We start from the raw sequence: 23,847 nt of genomic DNA on the forward strand, positions 1-23,847 counted from the left end.
CAGAGTTAAAATAAAACACGTTCAATCGTTTTAAGATTGATTAATAATTATTACTTGTTATCTAATCTTATTTAAAATTTGTTACGTCATTATTTACGAGTACTGTGAACCGAGATTTTCACAACTGCTCATTTTTTGTACTGGTCTTAATCATTACAATAGCCACATTTCTCTGGCACCCCCCACCCATACAATAAATTACAAATCAAATGTTAGGATACAGAACAAGTAATTTTAGGACAGTGCATTTATCTTGATTTGAACACATGCATTGTGCCTTTATCAACCTGCCACCATCTTGGTTATGTTCCTTGACTCGACAATGAACAGTAACATTCATCGTACAAAAAGGAACCAGACTTCTCCTTCAAGCCTCAGTTTGGTAAGGCTGTGTCAGAGTTAGTGGCTACGGCTATGGCTACGTCTGTTGCTAAGGGTATTGCTAAGGCTGTCCTATACTTCAACGCATGATGACATGGTAATCTAGCACAGCAGCCGTAGCTGTAGCCGCCAATTCAGACAAAGACTCACATTGATTTACATTAAACAGACCTTATGCACATGACGTCATTTCAGTACGGCGCCCTCGCCTTGAGGTCAAAAGGAGGTTGTTCATAGGCGAATGTGCGTTTTGATTGTTTCGTCACCGTTTGACCTCAAAGATGGCGGCTGGATGACGTCAATGTATAAGGTCTATAGACAAGTTGTTAAATGTCTGTCGAGGTGCTAACGTTTTGACTTTCTCTCCGTGAGATTTCCGCGACACTGGCGGGATATATACAAGACTGCTGACCCCCCCTCGCAAGACTACTTCTCTCACTACTACGGTCTCAATTAACGACTTGTAAAACCCTATCAGCATTTTGTGCAGGGCCTATTGGCACTTACAGCCGAATTCGATAATGGGGAGTAGTCGTCGGCAGCCGGCAGCTTCGCCTGAGGAGCAGTGATCGCGCGAGAGCAGTATTCGATCGCGGAAACCTGAATCATTACGACACCACCACGACTTGACTATCTCACGGTGGCAGACCATTAACAACTTGTCCACAAGTCTACGCCCGTCTGTTCTGCCGCAATTATGTATGTATGTTGATGTTTGTGCTATGCCCTCCAATTATGACAAAGTTGTCATCTCCTTTGATATTGTATGTGTGTGTTGTGTTGTTGTCAGCAACGATTGATCTGTTAAGGGCAGCTGCTGCTGTTCGGAGTCCACCTGTACAGCACAATCAAAGAAACACGAAAAGTTTGTTAATGTGGGTAATTACAAGTATTAATAAATAAGCCCTACTCTGCAATCTGGGGAGTTATTATTTGATTTATCTTCACATTGTTTTTATGAATTTGATCTTTAAAAAACAAAAAAAATTTTTTTAAAAGGCAGCAGCCCCCAACACCCCCACCCCCACCCCCACCAGAATGTGGGTTAAAAACAGAGAAATCACATCACTGCAAGGTATCTGACTAACAGAAAATTCTGAGTATTCAAATACCTGCGCCTGCTCCTGTTGTGTACGTTTGGGTAGCAGGTACTGTAATCGAGTCGAGCTTCGTCACAATGAAGCCATGATGTGGCACCAAGGCTTCTCGAAGATGTTTCAAGGCATCGGGTGTTGTAGTTGGCAGTATCTGAATCAGTGTATTTGTTCGACCCTTCAGAAACAAAATATTATTATTATAATTTATTTTCAATTTCACAGAAACAGTACTTGCAAACAAAATTATAGTCACATGAAAAAAAAAAAAAAAAAAAAAAAAAAATGTTTTACAGAAATACCTTTGATGAAGATGACCGACAGGTTTGGATAGAAGGAACATGTAAAGAATAGATGAGAGATGGTAGATTGGGTAAGGACATGAAATGGGGTTGGGGGGGGGGGCAGGGAATTAGGGTTAAAGACAACCTAATTCAAGCTGGCAGTATTAACAAAAAGGTAGTTTAAAAAAAACCGTTGTGACCTGGACGTCTGTCAGTCCAACAAACAAGTCAAATTGAAGTGGATAGCTGTCGCTGATGACAAAAATGGTGGTATAGATCTTGACCAAAGCTTATTCGAGTGCTAGCTTGTACATGGGGAGAATAACAAAAATAATAATAGTGACCTCTTATAGACGATGTTAACATTCAAACCGCCCTCTGTTGACAAAAAACTGTATAATGTAAGTCATGTTTCGCCGAGCAAAATGACTGCTAACAGTAACATTGCATGGTACACTTTCTAGCTGGCTGACAAAACACAAAGGCTTTGCCCGGACATATGCGCGCAAGTCATGTTATGGTTTTCGAGTGACGTCAAAGGTCACATCGTCTATAGAGCGCTCAGGTCTGTCAGGCGTGACGCCCATGGCGCTGTACAAGCAAAATAATAAATATAGATAAATAAGAACAATAAATCTATATTACATTACTATAAATTTAGATACAGGGTGATCAGTGAATTTACTTTACACTGTGGCAATATGATCTTTGTTGTGCAAATTGTGATTGTTTTAATGCAGCACCATGGCTACCAGTCAGCCGAAGCCCTAGTTGTGATGATCGCAACCCCTCCTTTCTAGGGATTGTCAGGGAAAAATGGTTGGGAAAGAGAGTGGCTCTTTTCAAAACCACGGCTATGGCTTTGGATTTGGCTTCAGGCTCTGTTAGTCTCGTCTGAAGCCCTGAGCACTTAAATAAATCACGCTCAAAATGTCAAAACCACCGCCGGGCCAAGCTTGCCTGAGCTGAATCCAAAGCCGAAGCCGTGGTTTCGAAAAGGTCTTTAGTCTTAGTTTATACCTTAGGTGTGAGTTCTGCTCTTATCTGTTCATCGTGGCCTGGATCCAAGACTCCTTTTTCAATAAGATGATCCACAATATGGTTGGCATCTACATTATCTTGAAGATCCGACTCTATGCTTAGCAAACGGTACCTATCAGCAGAGTCCATCTATTTTATAAATTATAAGAATTTTTTTTATTAATGCTACTTCATTTTACTTTACGGGAAAGAATGATGAATTTTTCAGCAGCCGGCTTTTTCTCTTCATGAACAAAAATAAAAATATATCTTAAATGAAGAATTCCCTGTGGTGTGCGTAAGCGCTGATTCTTTGCTCAAAACGGTATAAACAGAGCCATGAAATCGGGCCCAGGTTTTTTCTTTGAATTGGCATAAATATTATATACTAAAACTAAATATGTAATGAATAGGGTAGATGGCCTTAGCTTTCGATCCAATCCGGACCTTCTTCAGAGGCATAAAACAAGTACAAACAAATACATATCCATTTATAGAAAAAGAGAGGGGGAAAGGGATTAAGGAAAGGATCCAGAAAGAAGCGGGAAAATAACAGCCAATCAAAGTTTCTATTTTAGAGACAATATTGGTGGCTATGAACCAATAGGATTGAAGTGGCGACGACAAAGGATGTTTAGAATGAAAGGACGGGTTACTGGACCATAAAAGTGGTAAATGTATTGTTCGACAACAATGCAGGGAGACATGAAAGGGTAGGATTAGAGAGCAAGTTGCATCATGATGCAACTAACAATGGTCAATTAATAAGAATAGCAAGATCAAAGGTATGATGATTTTAAAAATAGTTATGAGGGACCTGTGGGGAAAAAGGGGGGGGGGGGTTACTTACATCAGATAGTTACAGTGATGAATTTATAAAAACAACTTTAAACTAGATTAATTTATACTTTATGTACAAAATATATACAACATATAAGTTCTTAGGCAGAAGTGAAGTGGAGGGTAATGAGAAGTTATTAAACACCAGTGTTTATGTTGAGTCCAAAGGGTTTGACTGTCTTGAGTTGGTGGATCCATTGTGATTCTCTGCTCTTGCGGTGTGTGTCATCACCATTGCAAGCTTCAATCACCAGAAGTTCAACATCAATGACACTATGATCAAAACTAAATATGTAATATCGTTTCAAACACAACACAGCTAGCCCTATATCATATATCATATAGTATATGACTATGTCCAACCGAACACACAACTAACAACTTATTACAAAAACTTCCTTGTGGTGTAGAATCGAATTGCATGGAAACGATGCAAATTTACGTTTCCAATCAAATAAACCCAACATACATGAATTTGATGAAATTTAAATATCCCTTCGATCAATCAATTCGTTTCTTTCACATTTACAAATTGTTGAACACAATCTGAAAAACACGATCTGAATCTCAGTCTTCTTCTGACGATTAAAAAGTAATGATTTTGGTTGGGGGTTGAAAACATTTCAAAATTTACCTACGTCAGTTTCCCTTGTGTGTGGTTTATATTGATTAAAAAGTAACTTACATAATGGTTAAGTTTAGTGTAAAAGTAAGAATCAACTTTACCTTTAAACAATCCTGTAAAATTTCCAAAATGGAGGCAAAACAAACTCACAACTAAGCCAACTGCAATAAACCACCAGAATTTTCTTGAGGGGGAATTCCAAGAAACCAAGAATTGGGGGATTTCCCTTCACCAATTTTTAGTCAGCGCGCCCTCTCGTGCTTTATGATGAACGGTTCTATGAACAAGTCTGATTGGTTGAGAGCTTTGTCACCGTTCTTGTCTTGGATAAATTAGCCAATTAGCTTTCAGCTTACAACAAGTTGTTGAGCATTTATTGGACAGCTAAAAATGACATAAGATGCGGAAGTGTTGTTGTTGCAGTGTTATAATGAATTTTGCTGGCGTGTTTTGTTCCACTGTGTGAGAATTTAAGAAATTTTGTTTGGTGTACAACTGAGAGGTCGTCGTGTCTGCAAGTGCAATGCTCAGCACAGAATGAGTATTGTCATGTTGGTGTAAAAATTCAGCGTTTATAGACAAAATTGTAAGTCAAACTTGCTTGCTTCAATTAGCTTACGGATAACTTTCCGTATGGCGCCACCACTTTTTCACTAATTTTTACAAAAAGGGATATATCATTGAGGTAAATAAGATACTATATTATTTCATATCGAATGAAAAAGTGGTGGCGCCATACGGAAACTTTTCCAAAGTTTGGTATTTTAGGCATTTCTACAAGGTACAAAAATATGTCATAATGTTGAGGCCATATAAAAATATTTGCCCACCGAAAACGTTTCATCAAACACTATTTCAATTCACAACTCACGATGATCAAATCATGTGACTGAATATTTTGCTGAGCATTCTGGAAAAAAAATACAGGCTTAAAGAAGCCATGTGCCTTATATCATTTTCTAATTTTTTTTGAGAATTTTATTTTGTAACCCTCATATCAATACTATTATTAATATTAAAATTTAAACATCAGCTTGTTGATTCAATTATCACTGTTTATTTATACGCTTTATTATAAATATTAAGAAAAAAAATTAATTTTTTTTTAATAAAAATCAGATTTCGAAGCCAGTAATTATTCACACTTTTTATATTTTTTATATTTTTTTATTTTTTGCAAGTTTCCATGGTAATTTAAAAAATTTATTATGAAAAAATATTTTGAATAAAATGAAGGCAACTGCTGGCTATACAGTCATACACAGAGTCTCAAAGAACACTTGTAGTCACTGCAGATGTTTCTTCCATGTATGGCTTCACCGGGAAACCATACTTTCTTGTTTGCCGTGAAAACTGGAAAAACTCAAAACAAATGGGGCCAGTTGAAGTCATCGAAGATCGGTGTGTGGTTTGAACATTTCAATGTTCATCAAGTTTTAATACATGTTTGCATACTTAATATTAACAAATGAAGATAATTAGGGCATCGGTTGATATATGGCATCATTATTTTTTTTCCAATTCAAAGAAAAAGGCATAATAGCGTGAAAACTGGTAAGCAGAGGATACTCCTATCCATTCCTAGAATAGAACTGTGCGGTTTCGTTCCGTGAAGGGAGACGATAGCGGAACGAAACCGCGTAGACGATAGCAGAACTTAACTGCATAGTTCTAGGAGTACTGGGCTAGCTAAATAAGTTAGTTTTTATAGATAATAGTTTTAAAGGTTTTTTGGTTTTAATAGAACATGATGATATAATTATAAAGAAAAAAGACGGCTTTGTTTGGATTTTTAATATTGAATTTAAATACAACTTCTTGTGTAAGCAAATGCTTGCCACACTACCCATCTGTCAAAATAACTTTTTGCTAACAACAAAGCAGTGGGATTGCCAAAGCAGTTACTTAACTTGACCCTGTAGGTGACTGGGGTGGTGTATTCCTTTTTCGGAATTTTGTCATTATTGCCATATTGGTAGTACGACTGATGACTAGGTCTATTATAATAGATGGCATCATTGGCAGTTGAATTGAAGCACTTCGTAATCCACCATATTATGGTAATACATAAAGTTCAAGCCTGTATTTAAGTAGAAGTTTGATTTTGATCAGCCATCTGATCTGACTGACTGAGTCACAAGAAAACAGTGAGAGATTTTTTGTTGTTTGTTTAGCAAGACTGCGGCTAAAAAATGGACATCTCCTGTAGGCCTGTGTGTCGAAGTGGGGCCTATACTCCTTCCTAGATAGAACTGTGGAGAATCGTTCTGCTATTGTCTCCACGTGGAGGGTTAGGGTTAGGGTTAGGGTTAGTGATAGCAGAACGAAACCTCTGTACCTGATGGTCTGTAAATGGTGTTAAGATGAATTGAAATCACAAAGTAACTTTTGACATTTCTTTCAACAGATCAACTTTCAGTGTCAGCCCAAGGAATGATCTAAGTTATTGACCCATCCTCTGTGTAACGTGAGGTGTGCCTGAAACAGTCATCATGGGCAAGCGAACTGTCCAAGATGCCACCATTTCCGATATTCAAAAGAGGAAATTTCCCCTCAAAACATTATGTAAGTTTCCATCCATTTGACTTTGATCATGTGTAGTTGAAATGGAAAGGGTACAAGTTGTTGTCACTTTTGAAATGGTCACAAACTTACATGTGGAAATTGTAAATTACTATTGGACCGTTTCAAGGGGCACCAGGGGCACCAGGGGCATTGACGCAGTTGCCTCCATCAAGTATCAGCCCCGGTGTAGATGTAGACATTTAGTGAATCCGTCTTGAAGTGAGCAATCTGACTACTTTTATTTTAATAGATGGTTTTAAAATAAAATTTTCCTTTATATTCAAACTTTGCTATTTTGGCTAAAGTTAAAACCTTTCTAGCTAGAAGTCTTTTATTAATTTAGTGAGAAATTACCTCTTTCTCAAAAACTACATTACTTAAGAGGGAGTCGTTTCCCACAATGTTTTATACTATTAACAGCTCTCCAATGTTGTAATTACCAAACTTGTACCTTCCCTTTAAGGATGATTTTATCTTTTATGAAAACATCATCAATATTTGAATATTTAGAATTGTTTATTTATTTATTTGTGTATCTAGGTGTATGTAATACACATTTCGTGGTCGGATGGATCCGTCAATGTCATCTACAGACGTTACAGTAAATTCTTTGACTTTCAGGTAAGGAAATATTCCCTTCAATTTTTCTGTTTTTTAAACCAAAATACGATAGCCAGGAGCTGATAACCACAAAGAGCTATGTGTAATCTTAAAGGGTCTGCAGCTGGTTTCACGAAGCGCTAGGATTAATCCTAACTCGAGTTAGGACGGGTCTTAGGATGAGTTCAATGCTTCCTACGTATTTGGATACGGAACTGAACCCGTCCTAAGTCCTAAGATTAGTCCTACGTTAGGAAGAGTTTGGTGAAATCGACAGCTGGGTCTTTTTTGTAGGACACAAAACATTAATTTGCCACAGAGTTACATTAAACTTACACAGTTTGAAGATAATGATGGTAGAAAGCTTCCCTTAAAATATGACTTGCTGAGGTGCTGTAGTTTTTGAGAAATGAGTAAAACACTGTCATATTTGCTGCAGCTTCCAAGGTTGTATCGCAAGCTTTCAGGACAAGTGAAAAAGCTGATAGACTAGTGAAATAAATAGTCCTTTATCATAGTGCAGCCATCTATCTTGAATTTGTCCCAAACTGAGCCGAGGTTGGAAGAACAAAACAGTCTGGTTCCTATTTGCAAAATGATTATTAGCATTCATAACTGTTATTCAATACCAGGAACATGACCAAGATGGAGGCAGCATGGTAAAGGTCTATGGGAAGCTGTAACTGGTCCTTTGGCAAGTCACTAAAACAGCTCAGGGCATACCCTGACCAAACAGTGACGATATTAAGGTCAATAAACTGATCCGCTAGATTACCATTTCAACATTTGAAATATTATGGTTAAATACAAAAATACCATCTGAAAACTCACAAATCAACATTGGTTATTTGAGTTGCTAAAAAAAATAAAAAAAATATGTTCACTAAATCCCTGTCAAATCTGAAATATTTTCACAGAAATGAAACAGTAGTTTGATACAGGTCTGCTATGAAAAACTCAAAATTGATAATTTACATTGCAAACATGCATTACACATGTATTTATCTTGATACAGTTTATAATCCAGAACATCGATCTGTGCGTTTAAAAACCATTGTTTATAACTGGGTTACTGCTTAGGCTTTGTTTGCTCATTTGAAGCCCTGTACCAAGGGGGCATGCTTTAAAAATACCCGGTGGCCCATAAGCCAGAGCAGAGCTGAAGATGTGGTTTCAAAAAAAGGAGGGTTAACCTTTAATTATCAAGAGATGTTTACTTACTGGTTAATTATTACTCTCTCATTTTGTTTTGTAATCGATTGCAAGAATTCTTAGGCCTGAAGCTTCTTTTTGAAAGGGCAAAGGGATCCTCAGGCCTCATTTGGACCTTGGTAAAGGGCACAGCGTGTATGAGGAAATTGTCAATTTCTATTAAAACATTTCAAGGGGCATAAGGGCAGTGACCAGGGGTAATGGGCCATATTTTTGACCGCGTGAGGGCGCTCTCAATCACTTCCGGGGGTATATTCATTCATACGCAAAACAGTTTTTAAAGATTGGAACACATTATAACCACAGACATCTAATCCATCACAGACAATAAGACTTTTAAAGGAGCCGTTATAATCCACCTCTAAAGCAAATTGAAACTACGGCGCAACAAAAGTGACAGAACGCCTATTAATTTGTGCAGGGCGATTCGCGTGTACCCCCGGAAGTGATCAAAATACTATTTATAGCGCCCTCGCGCGGTCAAAAATAAGGGGCATTGAGACAACGCTGCCATCGTGAAGTGTCATGCCTGACATCCCTTAGAGTTATTGAGGTTGTCAGATAATTTTTTTTACACACCTAAATTCAGAACTACATTGTATAATTTTAAACCCAAAATTCTAAGCGTGAATATCTCATTGCCAACAATTTTAAACCTGATTTGTGCTTATAATATTTCTCTGGATAGGAAATTCTTAATTTTGTTTAGTAAACCTGTATTCACATGACCTGTAGCTGGTCAATTAAAACACAAGATTGTGTAAAAATGACAATTGATTTTGGTTTGAACAATGACAATTTTACAGAACTAACGACCTCTGGTTTAACGTGCCAGCACTCTACTGACTGGGCTATATGTTGGGGGTCTCCCTATTTTGTCAATATCTTTGTTCGGGGGCTGCCAGTCAGAAGCCATACTTGGAGAAAGAACTTTCTTCCTCCACGAGGCATACAACTTGTCGCCAAAACTTACCCAGTCATTTCTCTTGTGGCTTATTCTGAAACAAAATATTGATTTGGTAAATGATCTTTGTTATTCTAAAGGTGAAGCTGCTGAGTTTATTTCCCGAGGAAGCCGGAGCTAAAAATCCGACCCAACGAATGATTCCGTTCCTTCCCGGTAGGTTGCATCTTCATCAATTTTCTCATAGTGCCATTATTTGCTTATTGTACTGTTTCTTGTAAAACGCTGTGGTCCCGTGTAAAAGCGCTCTACAACTGCCTGTTATTATTAATATCAAAATAACGACACACTTTCATGAAATTTGTAAACTTGTACATCGGACGAGAACTCTAACACTACTTTTTGCATACACCTTCTGGGGTTGATAGTGGTAATAATTTATATAACAATAATAATTTAATTTAATTTATATTGCACTCTCTTCAGGACCAGCCTTTTCGAGGGTGCATAACAGTAAAAATGCTATAATCAAATTACCCAGAAACAGTTTAAGAAAAAGGTGGTGTGTCTTCCGCGTTTATGCGTCTGTCTGATGCAAACTATAAACTCTGGCGTTTTCCAACTAATAAGGATTGCTTCAAAACGAAAGAAATCCGATGAGACAAAGAAACAAAACAAAACAACATTGGCATGATTGGCAACGAAAACCAAAACACCCACATACTTCCCTTGTTTCACGTATTGGTATTTTGCCGGTACCTGTGCATTGTAACATAACTTATTTCCTTGTCCATATAATGTGTGTTGTTTATATACTTCCTGTTAGCATGAACCATGCAACTATTGTTGTCATGCTGGAAGTGCAAACACTGTTTGTCTGATACTACTGATCCTGAAGTGGTGTCTATAAGAAGTTCACATTGATGCAAGCATTTGGATATTTTAAAGGAAACTGAATTGTATTTAAAAACTTATTAAAAAGTGAATGGTTTGGGTGTAGGTTTTCTTCTTTCATGCTTTATTATTATTAAGTGAAATTGTATCTAAATCTGTGGTAAAGGTAAGGATTGGTAATGATAAAATCGCTGTATTTTTTTTAAGTTTAGTCTGAGAGCTTAGTGGAACAATTTTTTCTGTAAAGTATGTTCCTTTGGAATGAAGCAATATTCTAGAAAACAATAAGTAATTCACAAGGGCATTACATAAAGGCCCACATCAGGCCTGTATGCTTCGTAATCGTTTTTGAAAGGGCAAGGCGGCACGGGCATTTTTTTTTTGGTAAAGGGCACCCTATGAGGAAATTGTAAATTTCTACTGGAGCATTTCAAGGGTACCAAGGCAATGGCAAGGGGCAAAGGAGGCAATCGCCTTCGTTGACTCCGTGTAGTGTCAGACCTGCCACATGCTTGTAATATATATTTTGTTTAACTACTATCTCCTAATTCTCACACAGATGAAGACCAAATCTTTAGAGGTTTCTTATTTCATGTAAATGGTTGATTACACAAAACTTGAACACTGTCTGTGACTGTGTTATAAAGCTCTACTAATCATATAGGCATATTACCTTGATTTGAATTTATTTGTCAAGAGGAATTTTTTGTTTTGTTCTAATAAATAATTAAAAAGGACCCTTCCTCCCTTAACAAAAATCATTATACAACAAAGAAAAATAATTTTTTTTAATGTTTGTTTGGTTTTCGAAGTTTGAAGAACTCTCCTGCTTCTGATCAATTGACACAAAGTAGAATAGGAATTGAGAAACTACCAAATTCTGAAACTTTTCATCTTTTTGAGTTTATTTTTTTTACAGGAAACAATTCCTTCAATGTAAACAAGGTATAAATAACATCCATCTTTATCTTTGTTTGCGGCAGGTAAAAAGTTGTTTGGGCGGAGCCACACGAGAGAAGTTGCAAACGGGCGGATGAAACAACTCAATGAATACTGCAAAGTACGTGCACCGTTTCAGTTTCTGTTGATTCAATTAGACCTAGGAAGAAACTATAAATAAGGGAATCAATGTGTGGTTAAGAGGTTTTCAACTAGTGGTTTAAACCCAACTAGGCCTGGCTCTTGATAATTTTACCGAGACAAAGTCTAGGTAAATTATCAAGAACCAGGCCTCGGCGGGTTTAAACCACTAGTGAAAAGAGATTCAACACATATTGATTCCCATTCATAAATACCTTTTTGGTCAAAAATCATCAACACTTTTTGGTCAAAAGGTAAAATAAATGCAAAAATTATAATTGTTCATGATTTCTCTCAGCACAACACTCCCCAGCTATGAAATGGTAAGGCCCTCAAGTAAACAACTCCTTATAAGGGAATTCTGTGCGCGTCGCGCGTATCGCGTGATGTGGCACAACTGTCCCGGCCGTTGCTCTCGACCAATAGGAATGTCGAAACTGTCTTATAAGCACAGGTGCAAGCTCGTGTGTCACGCCCATGTTTCAACACTTTTTACTGGTCATAAACAAAGGTTTATACACACCCACGTGATGCGCTCTCCACCAATAGGAATAGCGAAACTGTCTGAGGTATTTATGAACAAATAGTAAACTTGCTGGTAAAACCATGTGTAAATCTCTTTTAGCACTTTTAGTGGGAGTCTTGGCTCTGAAAAGAACCGGTGTGGTATCCCGGCTAAAAAGAGACCACACCCGCTCTTTTCAGAGCCAACACTCCCTCGAAATCTAGGAATAAGGACACATTATGAAAGTGTGCCGGGGTGACCTCGGGTAAAGAAAGTCCCAAAGGTCGATTTCACAAATAGTTAGGACTCGTCTTATCTCGAGTTAGGACAAGTAGCTCGTCCTAACTTAGGATTAATCTTAAGGTCTGCATGCTACAGTGCAGGTTGGGACTCGTCCTAATTCCTAAGATTAGTCTTAAGTTAGGATGAGTTTTGTGAAGTCGACGGCTGGCCTCCCCAGGCCTGTTTTCCCTGGAGATAAGAAATATAATTTGAAAAGCGCGTTTTCAGAAAACCTTACAAATAAGTTTTTAAAGATTAATTTGAAATGGCACTATGTTGAACCTCCAGCTGTTGGTGAGACTCCCTACCAAGATATCCGAATGTGATGAAGTGATACAATTTATGACGCCAACCGCAGAGGACATCAACCCACCGAAAGAGGACGGGTCAGTTAAATTTATCTCTTTCTTGAGTCCATTAAGGCCGAGTCACACTGCAGCGATAACGAAAACGACATGGATAACGATGCAAAGAGAATGCATTTTATCGGTTGAATTGCTTCTAGAATACGCCCACGCTTAATCACCCATTCGAGGGCATGCATTTTTAACATTATCGTTTTCGTTCTCGTTATCGAGGCCTGATTCAACGGGCCTTTAGATTGTCCACCATCCTGTGGTGGTCTAAGAAATGAAGTCCCTCAAAACTTCCCTGTCCAGAGCTGTTGACATTATATCATGCATGCTACATGTATATATAGGATTTGAGGCATTGCATGGTGAGGTATCAATGTATATTGATTTGCAGTAACACCATGTGTGTATCAACTTGCCAGGTAGAGTTGTTCTTAGAGAACTGTCTTGCTTTATTCTACTGCCGTGGAGTAGATAATCGGAGGTTCGGGAGACTCCTCAGTTCTGAAAAGAACTGTCCTGCTCCTGACGATGACTAGAGCAAGCTAGTCGAAACGTTGAGACCAATTTCAGAACTGACTCCGCGGCAGTACAGTTAATTACGATCCTATAAGCTAAAGTAGTAGTCCAGTCTAATTTCTATACCATCCGCCCTGGTAATAGTTAAAAAGCAGGACAGTTCTTTTCAGAACTGAGAAGTCTCCCGAACCTCGGATTATCTACTCCACGGCAGTAGAATAAAGCAAGACAGTTCCCTAAGAACAACTCTACATGTACATGTACCTGGCAAGTAGATACACACATGGTGTTACCGCAAACCAAATATACATGCTACATGTACTTGTTTTAAGTGTCATCTAGGCCACCACTTCATTATTTATTTAGACTGCTTTGGGTCTTCTATACCCTCAGTCCCCTAGGCTCCCACACCCTCACTATCCCCTGTGCTTGATCCTACTGACACAGTTCAGTGAGCACACACCCCCCACACACCACCCAAGGCTCCAGAGCAGGTTTCACCACGCATCACCGAGCTTCATTTCCCGCCTCTATTTCCCGCCCTCATGCATCACCAAGCTAATCCACCTCCACAGTACTTAAGCAGCATGCAGCATCAGAGTCCAGCTTTCTCCAGAAGACGATCAGAGCATACTGATCGACACGTCGAATTGAAACCCATGGTTCTTTTCAGAACCACCCCAACTCATTAGAGATAGTCATTACATGGTGTTACCGCAAACCTTTCTATATTGTACAAGTATAATCAGTCCAATTGGCCTTTGGTCTTCCTTTTCCAGCGCCACCAGCTTTGTGTCCTTCCATGCACTGCTTTTAAAGATGTCATGATGTATAAAGAAGCCCACAATAAGCAAGTTCTTAAAACTGATTCCCTGTACATGAGGTGGCCATATTGAATGACTGGACCAATGACAAGTTCCTCAGAAGGTTTAAACAAATAATAACAACCACTCATTTTCTCTCCTTTTTGGCAGTGGTCAGAAGAAATTCGGAAACGGTGAGTGGACTTTGCTGTCTGTTAACAACATCTTTCTTAAGGTCTTTACCAATTTTTGTATGTTTTTTAAATTTTTTTTATTAAAAAAAAACCCTCAATGGATTTTTCTTGCGTTGGTGAAATTAAACAATTCATTGTGTATACCATAGTTCCAATCATAGTTATATTAACAGTTACTTGGTCATTGCTTTCAAATCCTGTAAAAAAATTGTTAGGGTTTGTGGCACTTGGTTAAAATCCAAACAGGATCCAATTTCATTAAGTTGTACTTAACCAGAAAATGGTGCTTAGCAAATTGCTGAGCAAGAAAAAAGTTGGGCACCGGTGGCAATTGTATAAACTATATGGATTGTTGGCTTTAGCTGGTTACCTGTTTCTGCTAAGCAGGATTTTTGTTGTGCTTAGCAAGATTTTGTACTTAGAGGAGGCTCTGGAAATCGGGCCCAGTGGATTCTTCCCCATACTTAATAAAATAGTAATAATACCCATTTCTGCTAAGCAGTTGTTTCAGCTAACCTGTTTCTGCTAAGCAGGGTTTTGTGTATTGACAATGATTGAGCAAGATGTTGTGCTTGCAGGCTTTATGAAATCGGGCCCAGCGGATTCTTCCCCATACTTTATAAAAATAATAACAATGCGCCAAATCTGTCACAAATTGGCACTCCTAAGCAGACTCACCATGTAACTGAGTTTAACTGTTTTAAAATCTTTGTACTACAGAGATTGATATGATCTCGGATCCCATCCAACCAGAGCAGTATGTCGTTATCGCAGATTACAAGAAACAACAGAAGAACGAGGTGGAGCTGCATGCTGGCGACAGCGTTGAAGTCTTTGAGAAGAATGACAATGGTTCGTAAGATCTGTTACGTTAAACTAAGCCTGAAGTAGGATTTTAAACTTTGCATGGTGGATGTATAACTAAGAGAGGTTTGTGGTAATTAAATGTGACTTTCGCTTTTGAGTATAGTGTTGGCATCTGAAAACACACACAGTTGCGCAACAAGGGTGTTTTTTCTTTCATTATTTTCTTGCAACTTTGATGACCAATTAGGTCCAAATTTTCACAGGTTTGTTATTTTAAAGGAAAATTGTCCAGTGCCTTTAAAATGCAATGATCCAAATTTAACATATTTTCAAAACTATTAGTTGCAGACTTCAACTAGTTTTGATTTCCTTGTCTATTAATTGTCTGAAAATGTAATGTCATTCTTAACTGGTTCTCTGCGCAGGTTGGTGGTTCATTAATTCTAATGACAATCAAGGATGGGCACCAGGGACTTTTCTGTCCAAGGGGGATGGAACTGGTGATGAAGAGGAGTCCATCGCGGGAAGTGGTAAGTCAAAAATGCATATTCATGACCTTAATGTACTAATTTCAATGGTCAGAGTTCTAAGCGTGTCAAATGCATATTCATGAGCTAATGTACTCATTTCATTGGTCAGAGTTCTGTTTCGTGTCAAATGCATATTCATGAGCTAATGTACTCATTTCATTGGTCAGAGTTCTATTTCGTGTTAAATGCATATTCATGAGCTAATGTACTCATTTCATTGGTCAGGGTTCTATTCCATGTGATGAAAAATTCACAAAAAGTGGTTTGCCTTGTCGACGATCACATGTTTTGATTTTACCTGGTGATTTTGAGAGAATGTTAAATAAAACTTAAAAGCTAATAAGGATTTGTATTTTTTATTCATTTAAGGTGTTGTCTGACTATAATTTGTTTATTGGGGATGTCTGCATGATTTTTTTTCACAGAACTTGGGAAAGTCCTCAGTACACATCCGTGTAATGGTAAAAATCAAACTATGTATTCTTCAACCCTGTTTCAAAACTAACATCTCACACACTTTAATGTCTTTGTAGTCTGAGCTCTATACTATAGCTTCACTTTTTCACCTTGGTCGAGGCCGAGCGGTTAAGAGCACGAATTCAACTTTGGGTGTTTCTGATCAGCAGAGTGTGGGTTCGAATCCCCAGCCGTGACATTTGTGTCCTACAGCAAGACACTTAACCATTGGTTCGTCCTCGGATCGGACGTTAAGCTGTTGGTCCCATGTGTTGTGTAACGCATGTAAAAGAACCCAGTGCACTTATTGAAAAGAGAAGGGGTTCGCCCGGTGTTCCTGGTCCGATCGGCAGCAAATTAATGCGCCACAGCACCTTGTAAAGCATGACATGAACTATGTTTCATAATTCAAACGTAGTCCCACAACGGCAGGAAATAATGTATGTCACAGCGCCAGGAGCGTCACTGGGTGACGGACATGTGCGCTATATAAGAAGCCACAACTAACTTGGTTTTAGTCCTAGCTCTATGGGTTCAGGGTGTCGTGGTCGAGTGGATAAGAGCACAGAATTCGAGCCCTGGTGTTTCTGTCAGCAGAGTGTGGGTTCGCGTTCCGGTCGTGAGACAATTCACTATAGTTGCTTCTTTCCACCCAGGGGGTAAATTGGTACCTGTAAGGACAGAGATGGTTCTTGTGATTGATTTAGTTATAGTAGCACAGATTTATTGCACTGGTTGTATTCTCCTCAGGGAGCTGAGATGATTTATGGAATGAATTCAATTGCCCAGTGACCATAAGCCTTTTTGAGATAGGGCGGACACAATGCTACAACACTGTAAGGTTTGGGTAAGTCTGTCTGTGTACACCCAAACCAAACAGTACACTCCTATCATGTCCGCCATGCCTCAAAAAGGCTCACTGGTGATAAAGTGCTTTTAGACGCCCTTCGGGTGTATAACCAATTATTATCATTATTGATTTATCTTTGTTTCTAGATGAGCATTACATCACGAATAACTCCTACAAGGGGCAGCAAGCAGATGAAGTCAGCTTTGAGACAGGAGCTGTCTTGAATGTTGTTCAGAAGTCCCTTGATGGCTGGTGGAAAGTTAGGTATGAGGCAAAACATGTTTCCTGACGATGACTAGAGCAAGTCGAAAATGTTGAGACCAGTAGACCCTTCCCATGAAATATTTTAATTGCAGATAGCGCTTGCGAACTAACATTTTGGTTGGCAAAATGAGGGGAACATTGCGCTGTTTTGTACATGGCTAATAAGTGCGTGATGCAGATTCAAATGTGCATCTGCTTAGTGCACATCTATATTACGTTTGCCAACCAACAAGGTCTGTACACATGCGTGAATGTAATTAGCATATTTCATGGAAAGGGTCCATTGAGAACTCAATCCGCGTTAGTGAAGTTAATATTGATCCTCTATAAGCTAAAGTAGAAGCCCCATTCAGCCGACGTTCCGCCCAGGTTGCGGTTAAAAAGCAGGACGGTTCTTTTCAGAACTGAGAAGTCACCCGGAATCTACAAATCTACTCTGTGGTAGTAAACTAATAGCAAGACAGTTCTCTTAAGAACAAAATTTAGCTGGCAAGTAGACACACACGTGATAAGTTCATGGAGTTTTGGCTGGTTACACGTGATAAGGTCATGGAGTTTGGCTGGTTTTCTTGTTCTACTAAGCAATAAGCCATTATGCTTACTAAAGGCCTTTTCCAATACTCGGCTTGGGTTCTGGCTTGGGCTCCAGCTTTGACTACACACGTGATAAGTTCATGGAGTTTTGGCTGGTTTTCTGGTTCTACTAAGCAATAAGCTATTATGCTTACTAAAGGCCTTTTCCAATACTCGGCTTGGGTTCTGGCTTGGGCTCCAGCTTTGACTACATCATCAATATAGTGAGCAGTGTACATATTAAACAGTGTTTCCAACATCAAACGAAACCCAGAGTCGGAGAACCATCACCTTAGCGAGATTTGTAATTGTGATGTGAACTTCTGTAGTGCTTAGCAATGAAGATCAATTACCTTTGGGTGATTCTGCATCCAGCACAGCTAGCACCCTTGTGGGACAAACTAACATTAGTTTTTCAATAAAATGTGAAACTTTTGATCTCAACACTGGACAAATTTTCGTGCCTGTAAATTTCGACCAGTACTTAAATCTTCATCAGCAGGATGTCCCTGACACGGAAGTATATCCAGCATTCCAGTCTTGTGATCAAAATATGAACATTAAATTGTGTCGAATTACCAACACAGTCGATTTTCATGCTGACAACAGTCATGTAATGGTATTTGTAATTTGATGTGCATATTGTATGTTAACAGTTACCAAGGCAAGACTGGCTGGGTACCGGCTGCATTCCTTCAGCCGTATAACGGACCATCTGATATAACGGCCAATGCACCAACTCAACGCATCGGTAACGTCATGAATGTCTCGGATATCCTCAACAAGCGCAAAGCTGGAGAGACAGGGTTAAAATGTAAGCCTAGAAATCTTTTAGAAAAGAAGGACAAAAAAAATATCTGATTTTTTTTTTTATCTTGTGCATCATGTGTTTTTTAAATTAAATGGATGATTTGTATTGTGAGTTTTCAGTGGCCTTATCATAGGGGGAGGGGCAGGGGAGAGACCCTCCTCCACGCTCAGAACCTTTGTCTCCCCCCCCCCTTAAATTGAGACAGAGATGCACAATTGAATGGTTGAATACATTAAATAGCCCCAACTTTTTTTCTTTGCCCCGACTTGTCCCACCTCAAATAAAAGTGTCTGATTAGGCCAATGTTCATTTCTATAAGTGTTTTGATAGACGAGTGAATTATTCAATAAAACACAGTTGGTATTTTTTGAACTAAAATACCAATTAAGCTCTCTATAAATGTCTAGTTATTATTCTTCTTCTTATTACAGCTGTTGGGACTGAAGCTAAACCCACACCACCGAGACGATGTACAGTCAGGGTAAGTTACTTTAAGACAATTTATTAGAGCAAAAGCCATTCAACCTGTAAATACCATAATGACACCCGAGTGACGATACTATATGGGAAGTAGCGGCAGAGGGACCACCTTAACGGGATGCAATCTTTTAAAGTATAATCCAACTCAATCCTTAAGTGTTAGCTTCTCATGTACTGAACTCTTTAATTTGGACATCACATTTACCAAAGAAGTGGAATGCACATTTAAATGTTCACTTATAAACCCTCTTGTAAACCTAGCCCAAGATAAATAACGACACATTGAAAGAGGAAGGTAAATGTTTTTGTAGAAATAAAAATCATAAAGACTGAAAGGCAGTGTACACTATTGGTAATTACTCAAAATAATTATTAGCATAAAACCTTACTTGGTAATGAGTAATGGGGAGAGGTTGGTAGTATAAAACATTGTAAGAAACAGCTCCCTCTGAAGTGGAGTAGTTTTCGAGAAAGAAGTAATTTTCCACGAATTTGATTTCGAGACCTCAAGTTTAGAATTTGAGGTCCCGAAATCAAGCATCTGAAAGCACACAATTCCGTGTGACAAGGATGTTTTTCTCTTTCATAGTTATCTCGCAACTCCGACGACCAATCGAGCTCAAATTTTCACAGGTTTGTTATTTTAAGCATATGTTGAGATACAGCAAGTGAGAAGACTGGTCTTTGACAAATACCAATAGTGTCCACTGGCTTTAAAATGGTTCTGTATATGAAGACAATCAAACACTCAATATATCATTTTGTTATTGAAATGTACAACATTTTGTTCAGTACTTTCTATTTGTTTGCTTACAATGCAGCCAGTGGGTTCAAATAACGAGGTTTGTAGGTCACTATTCTTTGGTCATTATGTGCTGTGTCTTGTTTTATGTCCGTGGTGGAACACCAATCAATCTCTCAGTAACATTTCAATCATGTCAATTGGTCACAAATCAGATTGATGGGTCTCCCATTGTGGGTTGTCTTCCACACCAAACATTCAGAAAAGAGCAGAGGGCCCAATCTTTAAAAACTGTAAGCAGACATTTTCTGCTTACTGAACAGCATTAGCCGAAATTCTATTCCACCAACTTTGCTAATTTTTAAGCAAGGCGAAAATTGTCTGCTAGCTTGATGGTGTTTCTGTAAGCAGATATGTGATGGAGCAACGATGCAAATCCATCCAAGTCCCAGGCCTGTATGCTTCGTTTTTGGAAGGTCAAAGGCACCAAGGCATTTTTCTTTGGTCAAGGGCACCCTATGTGGAAATTGTTAATTTCTAATGGAGCATTTCAAGGGCACCAAGGCAACAACCAGGGGGCATGGAGGCAATTGCTTTCGATGCTTCCATGAAGTACCAGGCTTAAAATCTTCTCAATCCTTTATGAAATACAATTTGCTTTTATGCAGGTTTTTCTGCTATGCCTGTAAACACCTTTTTGAAATTGGGCCCATGTCACCATGGTGTTTATCAACATCCCACAAATCCTTCACTTTTGTCACTGATTTTTGTGTAGACTGTGCATCTTGGCGCCTTTGCAAGCATGGTTTATTTTGACAATGTAACTGAAGTGCACTGTTTTTATCCCTCTCCATCAAAAACTCATGGTCCTCAGAAGTTTGAATTTGTACATGACTTGCATGACCTTTTGATCCCTTGCATGCCTGGAATTTCATCTTTGAAAGGGCAAGGCCAATTTCATTTTACAAAGGGCACTTCCATCTGAAAATCTGAAAAATGGGTAACCTTTTGAAGGGGCACCAAGGCCAAGACTTGGGCAACAGATTCCTGGCCTGGGTGTAATTCCAGGCCATTTTTGTAATTTTGAGAGTCAATTCTTTAAATTGTTATATTTTTGACTCTCAAAATGGCAGACAGTTCAGGTGTATAGAGCGTTGCAGATCATAAGAGCGGGCAGTTAATGTATGTCACTGACTCAAACAGTTAGTGACTGCACTGAAGTCAAGGGAAGACGCATCATTGGCTAAGAATTGGTCTTCATTCTTTGACTTCAACGATGGCAGACATACTGGGGATCAAATAATTGTGTCAGTGTGTGCATCGTGTGTGTGTAAACATTACAGCCCTCTTGTCAATTCGTTGATGCTTCAAATTTTGTTGACGTGTATTGCGTATCAAGAATAGCAGTAGGACATCCATTTTATGCATCAATCGAAATTTCCCCCATTCTGCATGAAAAACCACATCTCATTTACTTACCAATCAAATCACTGATTTTGTATACAATTTATTTCCCCAGCCTTTAGTTCATACAAAATTCATACTTCAACACCAAACCTGGTTCATTTCCATGTGAGTGCTGAAGTAAATTTTTATGAACTGTAACGGTCATTACATCGATTCATGACATTGTTCAACCTGCGTTTATTGTTTCTAGGGGACAGTGAGGAAGGGTGCAACGAGGAGTAAACGCCCACCTCCTAAGAAGAAAGAATACTACACCGTCGCAGACTTTGCAAGCAGTGCTGGGGATAGCATCAGCTTCCAAAGTGGCGAGAAAGTTCAGGTATGTGAAAAGCCAAAAACCAGTTAATTGCATTTCGACCCTAGCAAAGTCTTTCTATTGCCAAGATGTTCTGACTTGAAACTTAAATAAAAACAAAGTGGCGAGAAAGTTCAGGTACGTATAAGGCAAAAAACAGTTTGTTGCATTTCGAGCTTAGCAAAGAGAGTAAACAAAAGACTCTGCTAGGGTTGAAACGTCGGGCCATTAATAACATTTTTGCATTTATACCATAGGTCCTCGTTGTTGGTAAGTTGTTTGCAAGAGCTAATTCTAATTTTTTGTATGTAAAAAGCAACAGTCGTGATCACAGAAGATAACTGTTGGTGTACCAAGTGGTTCTTGCACCAGAAGCACTTTATTTTCTGCCTTCCTCTTGCACATTTTATTATTATTATTATGATAATAATTATTGTTGTTATTTCATATTTCTGGTAATGAAACTATAGATGCCTCATGAGTGAACTTTCTCGCAAGCATGAGCAGACCTGTAAACAAGGGTGCTTGCTACATGTATGTGAACTACAAACACCGAGTTCTGAAGTTTTTTTTTATCTGATTTAAAATTTGTTGAATAGGTGGTGCAAGAGTCCGACAGTGGTTGGTGGTTAGTGAAGATCGGTGAAGAAGAAGGCTGGGCACCATCCACTTACATAGAAGCTAAACCTGAACCAGAGGCAGAAACCAGACCGATAAGATCCTCCATTCAATCCCTTGATGAAGAAACGGGGGAGTCTAAGCCACCACGCCCCCCTCCCCTCAGAAAAACCAGCGATGCCACACAAGGTCAAAGTTCGGCAAAAGGTCAAAGTTCGCCTAATATGTACAGGCCGGTGCCTACCCCGCCGAGTGATGGTAACCGTAGTGCTTTCAGACCGATATCAAATCATGGCAGACCACTGCCTATTGTCCCGGCAAAGAAACCCCTACCAAATAAAAAAATTACCTCCACACCACAAAACGGGGGAGGTTCTCCAGCATTCCTCACAGCTCAGGCGAATCTGAAACCAGTTAACGGCAATGCCAAGAAAGTCCCTGTAAAGGTTACTCAGCCGAAGAACCAATTACAATCCATGAAGACCCAGGATAGCCAATCAAAGCCGAGCAAGGCCGGGGGTTATATAACAACAGGTGCATATGCAAATGATGATGAAGATGGGTTTAGTTTTGAGGAAGGGGCTAAGGTGGAGGTGATACAGGAGGATGACAGTGGGTGGTGGTTGGTACGAATCGATGATGTAGAGGGTTGGGCGCCGTCCACTTACCTTGAAAAATTGTAATGTATGTAGAGAGTCTGTCACTGTAATTTATATAGAGAAATATCAACAAGTCGTCAATAAAATGATTGTTTAAGTTAAAGGAACACGTTGCCTTGGATCGGTCGAGTTGGTCTTTGAAAAGCGTTCTGTAACCGTTTGTTATACAATGCATATGGGTAGAAAGATGTTGTAAAAGTAGAACACAATGATCTACACAAATATGCCTCGAAATTGTTTTCTTTTTACCTCGACGACTAACACGGTCGGCCATTTATGAGAGTCAATTTTTTGACTCCCATAAATGGCCGACCGTGTTAGTTCGCGACGTAAAAGGCAAACCGTGCCATTTTGAGTGATACTTGTGTGGATCATTATGTTCTACTTTTAAAACATCTTTCTAACCATATGCATTTCATAACAAATGTTTTAAACCGCTTTTTATAGACCAACTCGACCGATCCAAGGCAACGTATTCCTTTAATGTTATGCTGCCAAACATTTGGATGTTTTGCAATTTTCTGAAATTCATAGGTAGAATCTATGCAATCAAACATGATCCTAGTGTAGAGTGTGCACAATTTTCGTTTTATAATTTACCCCACCAACTCGACAATGCAATTGGATATCATGAAACTCTTTATGTGCAAGAAGAACTCCCTTTATATTAACTAAAAACGTTACAGTTTTTGTAGAGAATCCTAAAATATTTGTATCTTTGTGATTGGTGAATATTTTTGTGAGATATCAGAAAGTATGGGGGAGAATGTTGTAGTATTTTTTTAATGTGAGGCCGTGTCCGAAACGACGACTTCGGCTACAGCTACGTCTAGATCAGCGCGTCTACCAGTGTTGAAGAATAGGCAGACGCGCGCGATCTAGCCGTAGCTGTAGCCGAAGTCGCCGTTTCGGACACGGCCTTATCAAATTAAACAAGTAACGGTATGGAGTCCTGACTCCAGAGTATTGTCCTGCAGGAATTTGAAAGTAAATGATAGATTCCCCATAGCATTGGTCAGGTTGGTGCTGGATGGGAATTAGGCTGATTGAAGTTCTAGGGCTAATGGCTGCGGCTTTATTTGAATTTGAATTTGAAAATGAAGTTAATTTTAAATTCGAATTTGAATTTGAATTTGAATT

At 38.9% G+C, this 23,847-nt stretch overlaps 2 protein-coding genes across 2 annotated transcripts; one reads left to right on the plus strand and one right to left on the minus strand.

The window, feature by feature from the left end:
• Positions 1-642: 642 nt before the first annotated feature.
• On the minus strand, positions 643-4,465 carry LOC117294879. Its single transcript, XM_033777426.1, has 4 exons — positions 4,346-4,465; positions 2,780-2,929; positions 1,494-1,653; positions 643-1,216 (listed from the first exon to the last, which is right to left on the minus strand). Exons 2-4 carry the CDS (start codon positions 2,927-2,929, stop codon positions 1,077-1,079), a joined length of 450 nt encoding a protein of 149 aa, XP_033633317.1. The 5' UTR covers positions 4,346-4,465; the 3' UTR covers positions 643-1,076.
• A 178-nt stretch (positions 4,466-4,643) lies between these two features.
• On the plus strand, positions 4,644-22,876 carry LOC117295056 (SH3 and PX domain-containing protein 2A-like). Its single transcript, XM_033777628.1, is given in 15 exon segments — positions 4,644-4,830; positions 6,652-6,790; positions 6,792-6,809; positions 7,350-7,430; positions 9,666-9,741; positions 11,403-11,479; positions 12,575-12,672; positions 14,133-14,155; positions 14,876-15,007; positions 15,388-15,492; positions 16,945-17,062; positions 18,292-18,449; positions 18,878-18,927; positions 21,326-21,454; positions 22,030-22,876. Coding segments are annotated over 14 exon segments (1,821 nt in total). The 5' UTR covers positions 4,644-4,830; positions 6,652-6,736; the 3' UTR covers positions 22,732-22,876.
• Positions 22,877-23,847: the final 971 nt, after the last annotated feature.

This window comes from Asterias rubens, chromosome 9, assembly GCF_902459465.1.
Source record: "Asterias rubens chromosome 9, eAstRub1.3, whole genome shotgun sequence".
Lineage (NCBI taxonomy): Eukaryota > Metazoa > Echinodermata > Asteroidea > Forcipulatida > Asteriidae > Asterias > Asterias rubens.

Bases quoted from the DNA above. Each gene is read 5' to 3' on its own strand.
- LOC117294879 (XM_033777426.1), bottom strand. From the start codon at position 2,929: ATGGACTCTGCTGATAGGTACCGTTTGCTAAGCATAGAGTCGGATCTT. The intron at 1,654-2,779 runs GTATAAACTAAG...TTGTTTCTGAAG, and splicing joins GAGCAGAACTCACACCTAAG to GGTCGAACAAATACACTGAT. The intron at 1,217-1,493 runs GTATTTGAATAC...TGTGCTGTACAG, and splicing joins CACAACAGGAGCAGGCGCAG to GTGGACTCCGAACAGCAGCA.